We start from the raw sequence: 19,916 nt of genomic DNA, 5'->3' as shown, positions 1-19,916 counted from the left end.
AATAATGTCATATTTTTTCCATGTTAGAAGGATTCACTAATTCTTCATAGTGAGATTTTAGAAAAGTTGTCAGATCAGTCGTCTATGCTGATTTCTTGATAATAGCACACCATTAATATAATACGAACAACAATTGTGCCCTTCTATTTATTTAGTTTTCGATCTAATTGTTTCATTTGTTTTAAGTATGTTTTCTATTATTTCTATGCATATAATTTTCCGCAGCACCGCGCGGGGTATCATCTACTAATAATAATACACGCAACCAAAAGATCATAACGAATGTCCGGATGAAATGGTAGTACTCCCTCCGATCCATATTACTTGATACTAATATAGATGTATCTAGACACATTTTAGTTGTAGATACATCCATTTTAGCATCAAGTAATATGGATAGGAGGGAGTAGTATTTTTTTCGAATACAGCAAATTTTGTTTGTTGGACATAGGGTTTCCACTCCTTGGTGGTCCGTCCCCTCGCAGAGGGCCCACGAAACAGACGGCCCATACACGACATTGGGAGCGCAGAGCTGTCAAACCCAGGGTTTCCACACCTTCTAGAGGGTTCGCGACGACCACCACTACCATACCACGGGGCCGCCCCGTATATACCACCCCCACCGCCTCCTCTCCTTCGTCTTCGCCAAGAGACACCAAGCTCAGCTGCGGCGGCTACCACAACCACAGCTCCCCAAGCTTCCCCGCCCTCGCCGTCGTCCCTCGCACCGCCGGTACGACCCAGTCCCGCCCATCCCCTTCCGCTCGCGCTTCGTTCGACCGTGGCGGCTTGCGTAGATTGATATCCCCATGCTCGGATCCGCCTTGCCTTGCGACCATTAGATTTTCTTGTTCGAAATAGGGTTTCAATACCGTGTTACTTCGTTGAATACTAGTCCGTGATTTGTAGAGCTTTGCTGCTGTTTAAGGGGCCTGGGTTTCCGAGGGTTTTGGATCGGCGTTTGTGGTCGATTTGGATTAAGTTTATCGTTTCTGGGTTGCCTGGATTCAACTTGTTTCGAGGTCTATATGTTGAGATTTATGCTTCTTAGATGCGCTGACCCCGTAGATCTCGTTCTGTGCATGCAGGCGCAGTTCGCGATCTAGATCTCGGAACCAGCCGTCACCGGGACATAAAAGGGCGCGTCGGAGATGAGCGTAGTGGGGTTCGATCTGGGCAACGAGAGCTGCATTGTGGGCGTGGCGCGGCAGCGCGGGATCGATGTGGTCCTCAACGAGGAGTCCAAGCGGGAGACGCCCGCCATCGTCTGCTTCGGGGACAAGCAGCGCTTCATCGGCACGGCCGGCGCCGCCAACTCCACCATGAACCCCAAGAACTCCATCTCGCAGATCAAGCGCCTGCTGGGCCGCAAGTTCGCCGACCCCGAGCTGCAGCATGACATCCAGTCCTTCCCGTTCCGCGTCACCGAGGGCCCCGATGGGTTCCCGCTCGTGCACGCGCGGTACCTGGGGGAGGAGCGCTCCTTCACGCCCACGCAGCTGCTCGCCATGGTGCTGTCCAACCTGAAGGCGATCGCCGAGGGCAACCTGAACTCTGCTGTGAATGACTGCTGCATCGGGATCCCGGTGTATTTCACTGACCTGCAGCGGAGGGCTGTTATCGACGCTGCAACTATTGCGGGTCTGCGGCCGCTGCGGTTGTTCCATGAGACTACTGCTACGGCGTTGGCGTACGGGATCTACAAGACCGATCTCCCTGAGAGCGACCAGCTGAATGTCGCGTTTGTCGATGTCGGGCATGCCAGCATGCAGGTCAGCATCGTCGGGTACAAGAAGGGGCAGCTCAAGATGCTGTCTCATTCATATGACCGCTCTCTTGGTGGAAGGGACTTTGATGAAGCCCTGTTTAAGCACTTCGCGGCGAAGTTCAAGGAGGAATACAAGATTGATGTCTACCAGAACGCCCGTGCCTGCATTAGGCTGCGCGTGGCGTGCGAGAAGCTCAAGAAGATGCTGAGCGCCAATCCGGAGGCACCAATGAACATTGAGTGCTTGATGGATGAGAAGGATGTGCGAGGTTTCATCAAGAGGGATGAGTTTGAACACATCAGCGCCCCGGTACTAGAGCGTGTTAAGGGGCCACTGGAGAAGGCCTTGGCTGAAGCTGGCTTGACCACAGAAGATGTGCACTTTGTTGAGGTTGTTGGATCAGGCTCTCGTGTTCCCGCTGTAATGAAGATCATCACCGAGTTCTTTGGGAAGGAACCAAGGAGAACTATGAATGCAAGTGAATGTGTTGCCAGGGGATGTGCTCTTCAGTGTGCTATCCTTAGCCCCACCTTCAAAGTGAGGGAGTTTCAGGTATGATTTCTCGGGCATATGTTTGTTGCCTTTTTCTCCATTGTTCTCTAATGCATGTTAAATTATAAAATTCTTGAGCGTTGTATATATTGCATGCTCTCCTATACGTATCGGAAGTATAAATGGATGCGTCACTAGAGCAGCTAGTTGGACATCAGAGTTCTGTAGTATATGGAGGCACCATGAGAACATTATTTATTTTTATCTTTCTTGGTTGTTGTAAATGTTCTTGTCCACATATTGCATTCTATACATAAACAATGTTACTCTTCCTAGTCAGCTAGCGGTGCACTTAGTGTTTTAGTACCTTTGCCCTATTCTGACTTGAAGTAGCAATTAGGAATATAGGAAACACTAATTTCATTTGAAAAAAGAAACACTTTCATTTGAAAAAATGAACACTAAATTATTGTGAATGATGTTATGTATGATAACTGGCATTCATATTGATGCCGCCGTGCTTGATACTTATGTTGGTGGAGAGGCGGTTGCGTGTTCATTCCAATTGCATGTTTACACAATTAATTATATTAACACAACAACTTTGTTTGCAATTTGAACTCATTCATCTTGCTCCTAGTCTGTTTGCCTATAGAATCTTTGAATTCCCTATCTGCTCTGTAAAGGCACACTATGCTCTCTTAGGAAGTACTCCCTCAGTACACGTTTTGGCAAGCTGTTCTAGCTTACCAAAAAGTCCCATATTGTGGGAAGGACGGAGTAGTTACTTAAACCTGCTATAACCCTTGATGGTGGTTGAGTTGATTTTGATTTGCAAGGCTGCACTATCAATTGTCGGATGCTACATGAAAATATTTCGTGATTTTAATATCTGCTCTTCATTTTTCTGTAGACGTTTAAGAGAAAAAGCTGTAGTTTTGACGTTGGCTTGGCATTTTGCAGGTTAATGAAGGGTTTCCCTTTTCAGTTGCTTTATCATGGAAGCCAGATGCTCAGAACAATGAACCCCAACAAACAGTTGTATTCCCAAAGGGGAATCCAATCCCTAGCATCAAGGCTCTGACCTTCTATAGGTCCACTACATTTCCAGTGGATGTTTTGAATGTTGATACAGATGATATGCAAATAACACAGAAAATTAGCACTTACACGGTGGGCATTTTTTTAAACCCAAATCATATTCAATACACTTGGCATTTGCCATGTGTTCAAGGGCCTTTTAAATTCTGGTCCTTGAGCAGTTTCTAGTGGTAGCTGATTTTGTTATGTTGTACCTACATGCAGATTGGCCCATTCCAACCGAGCAAAGGTGAGAAGGCTAAACTGAAAGTGAAAGTTCGTCTCAACATCCATGGGATTGTCTCTCTTGAATCAGCAATGGTAACTTGCAATACTCCATCTTGTCATCTTCCTTTGAAATAGCATCTAACATCTCTCTGATGTTGTTTCTACGCCGTGCTTCTGTATGCAGATGCTGGAAGAGGAGGAAGTGGAAGTTCCAGTTTCAGCTACAAGTGAGGTTCCAAAGGATGCTACTAAAATGGACACAGATGATGCACCACGAGACGATGACAATATGCAAGAACCTAAAGGTGCTTCAGATACTGCTGATGGTGCTGCTGAAAATGGGGCTGGTGATTCTGAGGAAAAAACTGTTCCGATGGATACAGACACAAAGGTATTGTTTGTTCACTCTATTGTTGATGACAATGTATAGGATTACTACATATATTGGTGGCCCTGTGCATGCAGCATGTTTTGAAGAGCTACTTCTATCTGCCACTTAAGTTCTGTTCATTTTTTTTGGGATTAGCTACTACTTTTTTTTGTATGAAATTAGTTTATGATGACACAATGACTGTGATGCTGATTAAGCATTTTTATTTACGGTATTTTAAGAATTTTCTCTAATGAATTTAGTCGATGTAATTTTACGGCTGTCTTTTGAAAAGTGACCAAACAGGGCATAATCAGATACTTACTTTTTGTTAGTTAGGATCTTTATAAAGAAACACAGATTGTTTCGCAATTAATTATAAAACAATATTGTTTCGTTCATGCATACAAGTATTTTTTTGAGAAAGATATCAACTTTTGTTTTGTGGTAAAAGACTAATAGTTGTGAAATAACTTGTTTATTTCAGGTCGAGCCATCCAAAAAGAAAGTTAAGAAGACAAATGTTCCAGTCGCTGAAACGGTTTATGGTGCGATGGCTGCTGATGAGCTGGCTAAAGCAGTTGAGAAAGAGTATGAAATGGCTCTTCAGGACAGAGTGATGGAAGAAACCAAGGACAAGAAGAATTCTGTGGAGGCTTATGTTTATGACATGCGTAACAAGGTATATTGAGCTGCATGATCTGATGATTGTTTATGTCTGTGCAGTATCTGACCTCATCCCATGTTGTATTCAGCTCAATGAGAAGTACAATGAATTTGTCAAGTCGGAGGACATAGAAGGATTGATGACTAAGCTTCAGGAGGTTGAGGATTGGCTGTATGAAGATGGTGAGGATGAGACCAAGGGAGTCTATGTCGCAAAACTAGAAGAACTTCAAAAGGTATGCCTTCTTTACTGCACCATATATTTATTAATAGTTTGCTTTTGGTGTCGTTAGTTCTACATGAGTAATTTTGTTCTCCTGCAGGTTGGTGGTCCAATTGAGATGCGCTACAAAGAGTGGACTGAAAGAGGCCCGGTTCTTGAGCAACTGGTGTACTGCATTCGCAGTTTTAGAGAGGCTGCGCTATCTGTTGACCCAAAGTTTGATCACATAGATATGTCAGAGAAACAGAAGGTACACAATGTCTGGTTGATCTTAGAATTTCCCACCACTCTTGCATTATCAGTTACAGAAGCATGCTTGGAAGCTGTCCCATTTTATCTTGTTCCCCTGTAGTGGGTAGATGTTGTTGTGTTGGGTAAGACGAGGTAATCCTGCTGTCAGTTGCTAATATGTATTGTTGTGTACAGGTCATTAATGAGTGCTCGGAAGCCGAGAACTGGCTACTTGAGAAAAAGCATCAGCAAGATGCTCTACCGAAGCATGCTAATCCCGTCCTCCTTGTTTCTGACATAAAGAAAAAGGCTGAAGCACTTGACAGGTTAGTTGGTATCCTGCACTTTCGATGAAATCCCCTTTTAAGCGGACATTGTTATTCCTTGTTGAGCACATTGTGAGCTGGTCTAGCAAATTGTCCTGAAACTTGTTTCTTGTAGGTTCTGCAAACCGATCATGACCAAGCCAAAGCCTGCACCGAAGCCACAGACCCCACCACCAGTGGAGACCCCAGCATCTGAGGCTCAAACACCAGAACCACAATCAAGTGGTGCCAGTGAGCCTGGCGAACCAGCGAGCGAAGGAGCTGATCAGGGTGAGTCTACTGCGGAGCAAATGGACACTGATAAAGCCGATCCGTCCCCAGCATAAGGACTTCCGATCAGAGGAGATTTTATGTCAATGATCGGTTGCATTCTCCTGTGCTTTTGGTCTGCTAGGGCAACAAACTAGAAGGAACGGCTGTTTCCGTACGTTGTGAGGATATATGTATTGGAACGTGGAGAGTTCTGCAGTGTTTCTAGCTGGTATTAAGAACTGTTTTTCCTTCTATGGCTGGTGAACTGGACGATGCATGCAGGATAAGGGCGCCCTTCCAGGTTTTGGTGACCCGTTGTCTGTGGTGTAATTTTTATTGACGATGGTCCATAACGTTGTAATTTTACATACGGTGGTCCATAACGATTCAGAAATTTTTGGTCAAAGATTTCCTTAATTCCTGTTAGCCTCTTATGTTTTCTTCAATCGGTTGCAAGTAAAGTTCTTGCAATCTTTTACCATATAATTCAACATGCGGGCTGTTCAAAAATCATCTAAACAAAAGGTTTTCAAAGAGCGGTTTAGTAGGAGGCGATCCACATAAGCATTCCCTAGTGTTTGGGCATCTCCATCCCCAAAGGCCTTTGGGGCGTCTCAAAGGCTGTTTTAATCTATCGCGGTGTGTCCGGCGTCCTAAGGGTGTCCAACCGAGCGACCCATCCTGCGCCCCCCCGTGTCCGGATGGGTCGAGCTGGACAAAAATCCGGCCCAGCGCGTGGACCCATCCCTAAAACGGATGGCCGCGGCGTCCGGGATGATCCAAACCTGGTCCAAATCTGGGACGAGTTTGCGTGGCTGCGGACGCCGAAGGCTGGTCGCTCGCGTTCTCCTCTTGTCCGTTCCTGGCGTCCTCCTCTTGTCCGTTCCTGGTCCATCTGTCTGTCTCCCAAAACACAAACCCCTCGCACACATCTCCCGCCGCTCCGCCGCCACCCAAGGACCGCCGATTTAGGAGCGGTGTCGACGCCGGCAAGCGGGGCGGAAGCATAGGTCGTGGCCCCGCGCTGCTTTCGCCGTGTCGTAGCAGAGTCGGAGGACGCCGTCGCCGTCGCTGTTGTCCTCTTACCGTCGCGAGACCTCCTGCCGTTCGCAGCTGCGCTGTTGCCGCCGGAGGTGAGCTATCGTGCATCGTGTTTCCAGACAGCAAGTCGGCCGAGACGGCCATGGCCTGCAGGTCCCTACGGACGCATTGGATGGCCTCCGCCTGCGAGGTGTTCGATGAAATGGGCGATCTAAAATTTGTCCCTTTTCATCTGTAGATCATGGTGGACAACGACGACGACTACTTCTTCAAGAACTTCATCGACACGTCGTCAGGCGATGAGTCCGAAGACGAATTTTTCACGGAGGCTGCGCTGATCATCCACGAGCACATTGTCTCGCAGATCCCCGTGTATCGGGGGTCCTTGATGGGGCGCGCGGCCGCGTTGGACCGCAAAAGAGAACGCGGCCACGACCAGCTCTTCAACGACTACTTCCAACCCAAGCCATTGTTCCCGCCGGCGTTGTTTCGCCGTCGTTTTTGGATGTCCAGACCGTTGTTCCGCCGGATAATGGATGGCGTCAAGCGCTACGACGACTACTTCTGCGCGAAAGTGGATGCAATTGGCAAGGTAGGCGTCTCTTTGTACCAGAAATGCACGACAGCGATTAGGATGCTCGCATATGGTGTTGCCGGTGATTTCGTAGATGAGTACACGCGCATGAGTGAGTCTACCGGCTTGGAAGCGATGTACAGGCTCTACAGAGCAGTGATCGGTTCGTTCGGAGAACAGTACCTCCGGCAACCTAATGCAGAGGACACAGCTCGTCTATTGTCAATCAACGCTTCCAGGGGGTTTCTTGGGATGCTTGGCAGCATAGACTGCATGCACTGAGAGTGGAAGAACTGCCCCTTTGGTTGGCAGGGGGCATACAACGGCCATTCTGAGGGGTGCACAGTCATTCTTGAAGCTGTTGCTTCACATGACACATGGATTTGGCACTCATTCTTCGGAATGGCTAGCTCGCACAATGACATCAATGTGCTGCAGCGCTCTCCAGTGTTTGATAGGCTAGCGTACGGTCAATCCCCTGATGTGGATTTTGAGATCAATGGCCACCACTACACCAAGGGGTACTACCTTGCTGATGGTATCTATCCACCTTGGGCTACACTCGTGAAGACAATCCGAAAACCCAACTCAGAGCAGGAGGCAAGGTTTGCCAAAGAGCAGGAGGCAACCCGGAAAGATGTTGAGAGGGCGTTTGGCATCCTCCAAGCTCATTGGGCTATCGTCAGACACCCTGCCAGAGCCTGGGATGTGCGAACTCTGTGGAAGGTGATGACCGCTTGCGTAATCATGCATAACATGATTGTTGAGGTTGAGCGGGATGATTCACTCTTTGATAATGAGTGGGAAGGCCAGGGAGAGTTGGTTACTCCTCAAGGTGGTTCGGCATCATTCCAGGACATTCTTCATGCGCACCATGAAATTCGAGATCTAGCTGTACACAACCAGCTGCAGGCTGATTTGGTCGAGCACATGTGGCAGCATGTAGGCAACAATGCTGCAAACAACAATGATGAAGGAAATCCGGAAGCCTAAAGCATTTGTATCGTTTTTACATTTTATTTGAATAATACTTTATCATTGATTACGTGGACAATGTACTTGAAAGGACACGGATGTCGCCTAGAGGGGATGGGGGGGGGGGTGAATAGGCGATTTAAAACTTTTACGAGATGGGCTTAACAAATGTGGAATAAAACTAGCGTTTACTTTGTCAAGCCCAAAGCCTATATACTATGGTTCACCTATGTGCACCAACAACTTATTCTAAGCAATGATTCATCTATGTGCACCAACAACTTATGCTAAGCAATACAAGCAAGTATATGATAGCAAGATATATATAACTTCAAGCACGATGACTATCACAAGGTAAAGTGCATAAGTAAAGAGCTCGGGTATAGAGATAACCGAGGCACGCGGGAGACGATGATTTATCCCGGAGTTCACACTCTTGCGAGTGCTAATCTCCGGTGGAGAGGTGCGGTGGCTTAGTGCTCCCGAACGCCACAAGAGGCTCACCTTGAGGTGTGGTTGCTCGATGCACACCAACGCCACAAAGGCCTCACCCCAAGATGCGGTACTCACACCACACACCGAACGCCACGAAGGCGCCTCACCTAAATCTCCGGTGACCCTCGCCACAAATGCCTAGGTCACGGTTCCACTAAGGGATTTCCTTTGAGGCGGAAACCGGGCCTTACACAACGCTTGGGGCACGCATCCACAACTTAATTGGAGGCTCCCAAGAAATTGCCACAAAGGCCTCAAATCCGTCTAGAGTTCCAAGAACCCAAGAGTAACAACTTTCTTGCTTTCACTTCCACGAATCACCGTGTAGAACTCAAACCGATGCACCAAATGCAATGGCAAGAACACCACAAAGATGCTCAAGTACTTCTCTCTCAAATTCCAACAAAGCTACAAAAGCTATTGTGGGATTAAGAGAGGAAGAACAAATAGGAGGAGGAACACCAAATTTCTCCAAGATCTAGATCTAGTGGATTCCCCTCACAAAGAGAGGGATTTGATTGGTGAAGATGTAGATCTAGATCTCCTCTATCTTTCTCTCAAATAGATGCAAGATTCATGGGAGGGAGAGGGAGATAGCAAGCTCAAAGAAGGTCAACAATGGGGGCAAAAACGAGCTCAAACAGATGGGTAACATTGGGGAAGAAGACCCCCTTAAATAGGGCAAGACAAATCTGCCCGTTATGCAGAAAACTCGTCAAAACCGGAACTTCCGGTCATTTGGGGCGGAAACTTCCGCCCCCCGGAAGTACCGGCCAACTTCCGGATGAAGTAGGGCGCCCCCGGAAAGCTTACAGTATACTTTCTGCGTGCAGATTCGTCATTTCCGGAAGTTCACCGGAAGTAGGGCGGAAGTTCCGGCCACCGGAACTTCCGGCCAACTTCCGGCCAAAAAACTGCTTCACGGAAACTTGAATAACTTTTGCATCCGGACTCCAATTTTGATGATCTTGGGATCGTTTTGAAGCTAGTAACAAGCTCTACAAGATCATGCAGGGAACCATCATAGTCCACTAAGGTAGGAAAGAAATAAATGATGAAAGGTTTGACCTATCTAAAAAATACATGCCGGTAAAACCTCCAACCTTGAAAATGCAACAACTTGAGTTATGAAACTCGGATTTAGGTGAAACCAATTTTGTTGTAAAGAAGATGACAAGAGCTACCCCCAAAAGAGTGAAAAGCTTAAGAAACTAGTGGGGGTGATTTTCTATTGTTTTTAGAGGTGCAACACCTCAACATGAGAAACCGAGAAAATCACCAAACTCGAAAACGCAACAAGTTATCTATGCGAAATCCGTTTTCGATGAACTAGAGCTTGTCATGAGAATAAGCAGAAGCTATAAAACATCACATGTATAAGATCCAAATAGCAACCAAGAAAGATGATGCAAGGATGCAAAGGTTTGAGCTCTCTCCGAGCGATACGATCGAGTTACTCACTCGAGAGCCCTCTTGATTGTACGACAACTAAACTATAAACCGGTCTCCAACTACACCATGAGACCGGTGAGAAAGAAACCCTATCAAGAGTAAACCTTAACCTTGCGCATTCCACTTGAGCTTGATGATGACGGTCTTGACCGCAACAAGATGGAACGCCTTTCTTGATTGTGCTTTCTTGACGAAGTCTTGTGGATTGCTCCCCCATAATCCACCATGGGAGAGCTTCTTCTTCGGCGCATCTTCACATATCCATGAACACCATATGGATGACAAGCTTCAAGCATATGATCTCTTCGAGTTGACCCATCTTGAACTTGCACTTCATTTCTTCATTCTTCATCATGTTGATGTCTTGAAGTAACTTGAGGGCTCACTTCATCTTCATCTTCAAGACATACTTGACACTTGATATCCTTCATCAATTTCTTCTTCTTGCAACCTTGAAGCCAACATATGGTTCAAGCATGCCTATGGACAACTCCTACAAGTATAACTCAATGCAAACATTAGTCCATAGGGATTGTCATTAATTACCAAAACCACACATGGGGGATCCATGCACTTTCAGTACCGTGTAATAAATTTTGAGCATTTGAACTATTTTATATATTTTATATAATTTATTTGGCGTTTTATAGTGAATTTACAAGCAAAAAGCTACCATACGGTGACGCGACCCAAATCTGCCGCGTTGGGCGCAGCGCGCGACCCAAACGGACAGCGCGTCCGTTTGGGTCGCTCGGTTGGAGATGCCCTAAGGCTATCCTAGCTATACGGTGGTCTGGTGTCCCGAGGCTCTCCTAGTTATACGGAGGTCGTGTTGCAGATGCGTCAGATGGAAAATGTGCCCCTCGGCATGTAGCATGTAGGAGCAACACGGGTACCACCTGCCAATGACCAAAGCAGATCACCCCCTTTCTACCCTTACCACCGCCACCGATTTTGTCGGTCATTGCATCCGAATATCGCATGCGCCTGATTCCACAACGCCTCGTCTCACCCGTCCACCCATTTCGGCTGCCCATTTCTCCGCTAGTTGGTCACCGTCTCAGACCCGAACTGCCGGATACTCCGAGCATCCATCGTGCACGCAAGTAGTTTGACCGTCTGTTTGTTAGGTGCCCCTACTGTTGTTTCTTGTCTCTCTTGCAGCAGCTGTTTTCATTGACAATTTCTTTTGCCTCGTAGACATGGACAACAACGAACGGGATGGTGATCCATCAACTGATGGAGGACGACGACGCATTCGATGCCAACGTTCATGAGCACTAGTCGATCCTCACTTGCCTTCAAAAAATGGATGCCGCCGAACTAAAGGAGGGGCCACGGCGTAGAGGTTCCAAGCGTGGAAGGAAATGTCATAGTGCCGCGATTGGGGGACGCGACTAGAAACATATGCGCTCCAAAGGCGGCACAACGCGGCGGCACCCCCCAAACGCTCGTTCCAGAGCTTCTTCTGGACGGTGTTTGGGGGCGACGACTAGAGATGCTCTTACATGTGATGGCACCGACACTATTGTTCTTCTTTTGACATAATAAAAAAAGTGAAATAGGAGGATTTAGACGGAACAAATTGTTGTTGCATTATCCAAATTTTCATGAAGTCTATGGGGGGGGGGGGGGTAACAAACTATATGGGAGCCAATGTGTTTGAGCCCGCCCTAAATAGCACGCTCCGTTCCAACTTTATGGGTACCTGTTGCGTATTACTCCCTCTGTTCACTAATATCTAATATTTTAGCTTTTAGCAAATTTATCTAATTTGGTATGTACATAGTTTACCTTTAGTACTTCCTTCGATTCATATTATCTGACACACCCACTAGTATGAATATACCTAGAACTAAAATGTCTAAATACATCTATATTAATGGAAGATAATATGAATGAGAGGGAGTATGCAGATTCAATTATTATGGTGCGTATTCATATCTAGTTCACTTTAAAATATCTGAAACAACTTCTATTTGTAGACAGAGGCACTAGATCATAAGGTGTGCCATCAAAGTTTAAACAACAAGCACCAGTGGTCTAGTGGTAGAATAGTACCCTGCCACGGTACAGACCCGGGTTCGATTCCCGGCTGGTGCAAATCTCTTTTTTTTTTTTTTGCTCGAGCATAGTACGGTTAGAGGGAACCAAAAAACTGGCCGTTCCGATCGGAACAGACGAGCAACATGCCGTTCCTTACTTCCTTCGAGCTGATCACTCGCCGCAGTCCACGATTTCCATCACGATTCATGAACTCGGCATGAATCTTTCGCCGGAATTACCGCCCGCACTAGTGTACTGCCACTCCATCTCATTCTCACATCGCTCTCTGCCTATCAATGGAGCAGCCCAATTCCTCGGCCCACACAATCGTTGTGAATCCCCAGAGGAGGGGACGGACCACCACTCCCACAGGGAAGTAACAGTGCCAGTCACTGATCAGTACATTTAAACTACTGGCTTGAACACACCAATGCACTCAATTTGGCCGCTAAACCTTTTGCGCGCCAAGAATGGCCACCATGGGCGTCCTTCGAGCCTTCCTCCTCTCGTACCCGGAGTTCCTCCTCGCCGCCTTCTGCTTCCTCGCCCTGGCCGCCCTCCGCCTCGCGCTCCAGTGGCGGGCCGCAGCAGGCAGCAACGTGCCCGTCAACTGGCCGGTCGTCGGCATGCTCCCCTTCGTGCTCACCAACCTCGGCCACCTCCTCGACGCCGCCACCGCCGCGCTCCGGGACTCGGGCTGCTCCTTCGCGTTCCGCGGCCCCTGGCTCGTCGGCGGCGACTACCTCCTCACCTGCGACCCCGCCGCCGTGCACCACTGCCTCGCCGCCAACTTCGCCCGCTACGACAAGGGCCGCGACTTCGCCGAGATGTTCGACGTCGCCGGCAGCGGGCTCCTCGTCTCGGAGGCCGCCACGTGGACGCAGCAGCGCCACGTCGTCGCCACCGTCTTCGCCGCCCCCGCCTTCCGCTCCTTCGTCGTGTCCACCGTCGAGCGCCAGACGGCGCGCCTCCTGGCGCCGTTCCTGGACCACGCCGCGGCCGCAGGGCGCGCCGTCGAGCTCGAGGACGTGTTCATGCGCTTCTCCCTCGACGTCTCCTACGCCGTGGTCTTCGCCCACGACCTCGACTCGCTCTCCCTCGAGGCTGCGAACGCCCCGTACCCGCCGTTCGGCCAGGCCACGAGGATGGCCGGGGAGGCCGTCATGTTCCGCCACGTCGTGCCGGCGCGGTGGTGGAAGCTGCTCAGGTGGCTCAACGTCGGCATCGAGAGGAGGTACGCCGAGGCCAAGGCGGTGCTCGACGAGTTCGTCTACCGCGAGATCGGGAAACGCAAGGCGGGACACCTGCCGGTCCTTGGAGAAGGAGGTGACCTGCTGTCCATGTACATGGCGTGGCCCAGGGACCCCGCCATGACCGACCAAAAGAGGGGCGAGTTCCTCCGCGACGCCGCCGTGGGGTACATGTTCGCGGCCAAGGACCTCGTCGCCTCCGCACTCACATGGTTCTTCTACATGATCTGCACGCACCCGCACGTCGAAGCCAAGATCCTCCACGAGCTAAAATCTTTACGCGCCAACTCCACCTCGTGTGGCGGAAGTGACAAACCAGCTGCCATGTTCGACTGCGACACTCTCCGGTCGGCCTCCTACCTCCACGCGGCGGTGCTTGAGGCGCTGCGCCTGCACCCGCCGGCGCCGTTCGAGGAGAAAGAGGCGCGCGAGGACGACGTGCTGCCCGACGGCACTGCAGTGACCAAGGGCACCAGGATCCTCTTCTGCATCTACGCCATGGGCAGGATAGAGGGGATATGGGGCGAGGACTGCAGGGAGTACCGGCCGGAGCGGTGGCTGTCTGGCAGCGGCCGGGTCCGACACCAGCCGAGTTACAAGTTCGCCGCGTTCAACTCCGGGCCGAGGAGCTGCCTCGGCAAGGACCTAGGCCTCAGCAACCTCAAGATCGCCGCGGCGGCCATCATCTACAACTTCCAGGTGGAGCTCATCGACGGCCATGTGGTGGAGCCAACCGACTCGGTGGTGCTCCACACCAAGAACGGGCTCATGGTTAAGGTCAAGAGAAGGGGGGCGGCCTTTGATGGCTGAGTTCAGGCTTTTGGCTGCATCTTGATTACAGTCGACATATATACAGACCGGAGCTAATCTAGTACTGAATCATGATTATCATCATCATATAAAGGATCTATTTATTTCTAGAAAAACAAGCAAGTGATCTTGGGCTGGAGAGAAGGTTTAATATTACGTAATTGGTAACAAAAGAGCTCCATTTATTCAGTAAATTGGTCTGCAACAAGGACATATAGTTCAGAATTTTAATGCATATCCTGGTTATCTTTGGTGGACAAGAATACCTGATTCCATGATTTTGAGCATACAGCATGCTAAAGTATCACTTTGCTTGCACATGTAATCTTTGATTGCGCCAGAAATAATAAATTCCAATGGGTTGGCAGTACAATAATGTTATACAACAGGTTCATCCGCCAGTACAAAATTGTACATCAATCTACACTAAACAGCAGGTGATAGCGGACAGTGCCGACATGCTATCACGCTAAGGGCAATCCTTCGATTTCTCCTGGGAATTCAACCAATAGATTAACAAATAACCTAAATAGTATTTCTGTCAAGTACTCCATTTGTCATGGATATGCAACGAATATCTTGTAGCCAGCTATTGTGTATTTTTAGTCCGCTACCACAGCCATTCAAGAATCGCTTGTGTTCACAAATTATCAGTAAAACAAAAAGGGTAAGAATAGTCACTGCTGTAAAGATGATTGCCTGCACAAAACAGACCAGAGGAAACATAAGGTACAAAACTCAAAACAAATGAAGAAACTAGAGGCTTAGCGATCAGATTATACTATTTTTTGAGGGAGCGATCAGATTATACTTAAAAGCCCTTGCATTATAATGAAGTAAAGAAGGCCCTGCACTGCAGGCAATGTAACGATGAATGTGCAGCGATGAATGATTGACTATCTACTTTTACAGGCAAAATGAATTAAGATTTTCGTATGTTCACATACTAAATCTAAATGGGCATGATCTGCTTAGTACTTGAGTGTTGTGACAAAGAAAAAAAAAACTAACCAGAAATGCAGAAGCACAAAGCCCAGGCCGTTCTCGAGGATCCCGGTTGTAGTACTTGCAGCAATAAAGAAGAGCCGCTATGTACCAGATTAAAGGGCACAGGAAACCTAAAAGAAAACTGCAATAACTTTTAATACAGTAAACAATAACAGAACAAAAGAATTGAGGAATAGATTGCCTCACCAACACCATCCAATTCCACAACCAAAGAAGGGAAGCCGTCTTTCAAACATCGCCAATCTTGGGTTTTCTTCATCCCCAAGTAGCGTGTACTTCCCGAGGCACACCTGACAACGGCAAAATTCATCCGAATTTCCTACGGAACGCAGAAGAATGAATTCAGCTAGACCAAGAGAAATACATTTCCAGGAGACCTGTACTGATAAACACTTCATTTTACAGGTCTTTTACTGACCAATGATTATGCTCTTCATGACATGAGAGTGAGATTTGCAGCCAATATTTGACAGTCATCTGAGAAAGAATAAGAGCATGAGCAGGTTTAAATAAACAGTACCTCCCCTCATAAGTACTATAGTTGTTCGGTCAAGGAAGCAACAGGAAGAACCGTGGAGCTTCTCAGCATTTCGGAACTCCTTGCTGTTATGGCTAATGGAAACTACAAACCAAGAGCTATGATCACATCAAGCAGCTGGACAGAAGAAATACGTGAAGTTAGCATGAAAATCTGGTGGCATCTAATCTGGAATATAAAATAAAGTCAATTTAAAACTAACGCTCGTTTTAGATAGTGCACTACAAAGACAATGAGTATGTACCAAGTTTTCACAATTCACAAATATCTCGAGTCCAATTGAATCAGCTATTCGCTACATAAGCTCAAAGAGAAATTCCCTCAAGTTGAATGAGAAGTAGAAAGCTCAGTGACGCAACAGATTTTTTCAGACCATTTTAATCAAGAAAACATTGCAGGGTAGAACTGTATCCAAATAATATAGGAATATTCAGTTCGCAGCCTTTAGTATCTAAATTTGTCAAACAGTTTTAAAACTTTTCCTGAAGAAAAGCAACATCACATATCACAGTGAGCTATTGAGATTTCCTAAGCAAATCTTGACCACACAGCTGAATTTTTGGGCATACTGAACTGTGAACTGTGGAAACGAACCTTATCATTTACTAACTTGGTCAAACTTGCCTAAGGGAATGTACTCCGCTGATGGAGAACATATCTAGTGATACCATCCCTTACATGATACCATGATACCACTCTTTAAATTTAAATTTTAAATGTCAAAAAAATAAAACTAAAATTTTGGTTGTTCACAAGATGCGTCTCTACGTGCTCCTGTAACTTTCATAACCAAATTCAAAATACCCTAAGAGAAACAAAAATGAGAAATCAAGCATGAATAGTGTCACATAAAGACAAAAACACAAAATGTCACTATTCACATAGCATTTGTCTTTATTGTTTCTCTTGGTGTATTTTAAATTTGGTTGTGAGAAATCTAGAGAATGTAAACACACATCTTGTCAACAGCCATCAATTTGTTTCTAATTTTTTTGATACTTAGAATTCAAATTTTGTGAAGTGGTATCATGGTATCATGTAAGGATGGTATCACTAGATATTTTCCCTCCGCTGATGGATTAACAAACTGTGGTAATCCGCATTGACTTAGTCTAGTGCTAACACTGGAACACTTCCGTCCGAACCCAATTGAACTGAAAGAAGTGCAATGTCAGGAGCGGATATATGGTCCCGTGCCAACGTTACACCAAAATAGGAGTTGGAGGTTGGAGCCAGCCGAAGGTCAATCTACACAGCTTTCTCTCTGAACAAAACGAGGATGACATTAGCTCTATAATCCAACACCCTGTAATTCACCGCACAGCTTATATCGGTAATATCATCGAGCAGGTCGTGTTCCTTCCACAGAGTCAACACCCTGCCGGAAGTTGCAGTTACCCGATCTCAAGATCCGGCCGCAATACATTCCAGAATCCACAAGCTATCACATTTCCGTCCAATCTAATCAGGGACCAAGCGAAGAAACCAAGAACTGAGCTGCGATCTACAGAAGCAAGAAAGGCACGGGCAGCATCAACCAGCAAAAGGGAAGCTGCAAACTTACATGACCGAATCGAATCTCCTGCAAGGAGAGTCCATGTAATTCTGTGGCGTATCCTTTTAGCTTCTGCTGGGCGGGCGTTTGCTGAGATGCGGAGGGTTGGAAGAACAGATGAGGAGGAGAGGTCTCTGGGTGGCAGCAGTCTCTCTTCTCTCGAGTCTCCGTCCCTGTGTCTTGTCTCGTGTGATTGCTTTCCCTTTCCAAGTGGCCTTTTCGGCTTTACCCCTCTTTTTGTCGATAATACCAAGTGGATTTTGGTTGCACGTTCTATTGGATATGCACTGACAGCAACTCCAGCACATCTGTTATCCCACGGCCTTTAAAAACGGAGTGTGTTTTAGAACATGGGGCGTATCCTCTATCTAATTTAAAATGCATCTTACACATATTTTTAATTTTTTAAAATAAAATAAAAAATTGCACGTACATCTGCTCGTGCTACACGCTCACAAAATCGTTTCATGAAAAGTCGACTTGCCATGCGATGTGTGCAAAAAGACAAAAAATGCGGAAAGTAATGCTTTTTACTAAATAATTTTTCTCTTTTTTAAATAGATCGTAAAAAATATTAGTTTTTTTATGAAACTTGACGAACACACATATATTGTGAAGATGTACTTGTAAAAAAAATTATCAATTTTTTTGACACTTCGAAATATAACTTTTTGGCAGAGGAAATATATGCACCCGGGAGTCGAAATAAATTTCCGTTACAAGGGACCCAATAATGTGATTTAAGATCAAGTCTCGGACAAATAAATGTATCGTGATACAAAGGGAATATGACTCGACGTTGAGGTTCAAAACGATAAACTTATTTGTGTTTGTATAGGGACCATAAAGGTTTTCCAGAACCCCTGGATGGTCATTGATCGGAGAGGTGTCTCGATCATGTCTACGCATTCCCGAACCCGTTGGGTAGCACACTTAAGGGACGCTTTGGGATCGATTCAGTATTGTTAGAGAATAGGGAGAGAACACCGAGATTGTTTTGGAGAGTAAGCGGAATAAGTTTTGGGTTGAAGAATAGTTCTGAGACTCGCATATATGTTTATTATTTAATTGGTTGAATTAAACAAATAAATATAAATAAAAATAGGATACCCCTTTTAAAAGGGACCACCAAGGTGGCCCCAAGGGGGCCGACCAAAGAGGCAAGGGATAATGGAGAAGGGGGCATGCATGGTGGAGCCAGCACGCCCCAAATCCTAACCCTAGCCGCCAGGGTCGGCTCATGGGAGGGAGGGGGCGGCGGCTGCCCCCCAGGTGGCCTTACCTCTCCTCCTTTGCCCCCTATATAAACCCCGCAAGGATGCCCCTCATTCATCCAAGTTGAGTTATCTCTCCCTCCTCTCCCCTCTCCCTCACACGTGTTCCCGAGTTTGGAACGTGCGCAGGGTTGGAGCCTTCTCATCTGACTACATGCCATCGTGTCGTTCGGGACACCGGTCTGAATCATCTTCTTCCGCTGCGCTGTTGGACCGGCACCCGGAGGACGTCTATACATGGTATGTGTGTTGAACTACGGAGGCACGACACTTGGAGCGCTTCATGGTTGGACTTCTTCTCGGCCCCAAGGTCGACGTCGACGTACAACTTCATCGACAAACTTCATCATGAACGTTAGGCTTTTCGGTCTTCAAGGTTATGAACACCGATATCCTCCGCTACTTTGCATCTCCATAGAATAGATCTTGGCTATGTATTTCCGTCATAGGAATTTTTTGTTTCTGCATCGAAACCCAACAGGGGTATCAAAGCGATCTATGCGTAAATGTATATGTATGGCTAGAACACATAGAAATAAGTGGGCATTGGTTATCTAATTGTTACCCTCTTCAAGTGCGATTGCTATCATTGTGGCATTGTTTGATGAGCGGCCCCGACCGACCTCACGCGTACACCTAAGCAAAACTGGTTTCACACTTGACATAAGGTTGTACCATATATGCGGCTAGGGGGTGTCTGTCTCTCTTACTCTAGTGGTGCGGCTTTGGTATGGTGGAGGGCTTAAAAGAGACAATTGGGTGATCTATGTTGTGGTTCTAAAGTTCGTAGGTTATGAATGGTTCTTCCATGACAGCTCGAACAACCACATAAAAACTGCAAAGATAAAACTAGATGCGTCTAACTTTGTGTTGTAGGCAAATATGATATGGTCGAGGTAAGTTTTATGAATTGTTCGGCGACTACCAATGTGGCGGCACCGAGGCCCCAAGGAGCTTTTCTGGAGCATACGATGGAGTTCAAGACATAATGACGACCATGGCATATACCCTATAATTTCATATGATGTTATTATTACTGTTTTATCTTATGATGCATGCATTACACATACAACGGTAGCATTATAAGACGATCCCTCAATTGTAATACCAATCGTGTTGTTCCTTGGTGTTGCACCACGATACATTAGATCATCATTATGAAGTATGCCACGATGAACAGGTGCTAGACATCTTAACGGTCATGTATAGTGGAAGTAAGTCATGTTGCGTTGCATACGCAACAAGGTTATTACTAGCGAGC

General features: G+C 46.8%; 3 protein-coding genes and 1 non-coding gene across 7 annotated transcripts; 3 read left to right on the top strand and 1 right to left on the bottom strand.

The window, feature by feature from the left end:
- The first annotated feature begins 621 nt into the window (after positions 1-621).
- LOC124708789 (heat shock 70 kDa protein 14-like) lies at positions 622-6,063 on the top strand. Its single transcript, XM_047240452.1, has 10 exons — positions 622-733; positions 1,089-2,321; positions 3,225-3,434; positions 3,567-3,662; positions 3,754-3,960; positions 4,427-4,621; positions 4,695-4,841; positions 4,929-5,078; positions 5,255-5,385; positions 5,501-6,063. Exons 2-10 carry the CDS (start codon positions 1,152-1,154, stop codon positions 5,709-5,711), a joined length of 2,517 nt encoding a protein of 838 aa, XP_047096408.1. The 5' UTR covers positions 622-733; positions 1,089-1,151; the 3' UTR covers positions 5,712-6,063.
- Positions 6,064-12,206: 6,143 nt separating this feature from the next.
- TRNAG-GCC lies at positions 12,207-12,277 on the top strand. The gene has a single exon. It is a non-coding gene; the product is annotated as a tRNA-Gly (tRNA).
- A 413-nt stretch (positions 12,278-12,690) lies between these two features.
- Positions 12,691-14,280, top strand: LOC124646643 (noroxomaritidine synthase-like). The gene has a single exon (XM_047186736.1). The coding sequence runs from the start codon at positions 12,691-12,693 to the stop codon at positions 14,278-14,280; it is 1,590 nt and encodes a 529-aa protein (XP_047042692.1).
- A 308-nt stretch (positions 14,281-14,588) lies between these two features.
- LOC124708361 lies at positions 14,589-17,551 on the bottom strand. Of its 4 annotated transcripts, none has more exons than XM_047240030.1 (5): positions 17,391-17,551; positions 15,707-15,943; positions 15,475-15,607; positions 15,292-15,409; positions 14,589-14,979 (listed from the first exon to the last, which is right to left on the bottom strand). In XM_047240030.1, exons 2-5 carry the CDS (start codon positions 15,723-15,725, stop codon positions 14,806-14,808), a joined length of 444 nt encoding a protein of 147 aa, XP_047095986.1. In that variant the 5' UTR covers positions 15,726-15,943; positions 17,391-17,551; the 3' UTR covers positions 14,589-14,805. The 4 variants fall into 4 exon arrangements, with proteins under 4 accessions (XP_047095986.1, XP_047095987.1, XP_047095985.1 ...); XM_047240031.1 differs by having other exon boundaries at positions 15,809-15,943; positions 17,391-17,550; XM_047240029.1 differs by having other exon boundaries at positions 15,475-15,943.
- Between the last annotated feature and the right edge of the window lie 2,365 nt (positions 17,552-19,916).

This window comes from Lolium rigidum, chromosome 4 (genome assembly GCF_022539505.1).
Source record: "Lolium rigidum isolate FL_2022 chromosome 4, APGP_CSIRO_Lrig_0.1, whole genome shotgun sequence".
Lineage (NCBI taxonomy): Eukaryota > Viridiplantae > Streptophyta > Magnoliopsida > Poales > Poaceae > Lolium > Lolium rigidum.
The sequence above is the reverse complement of the archived record's forward strand: the minus strand, read 5'-3'. Positions and strand labels throughout refer to the sequence as shown.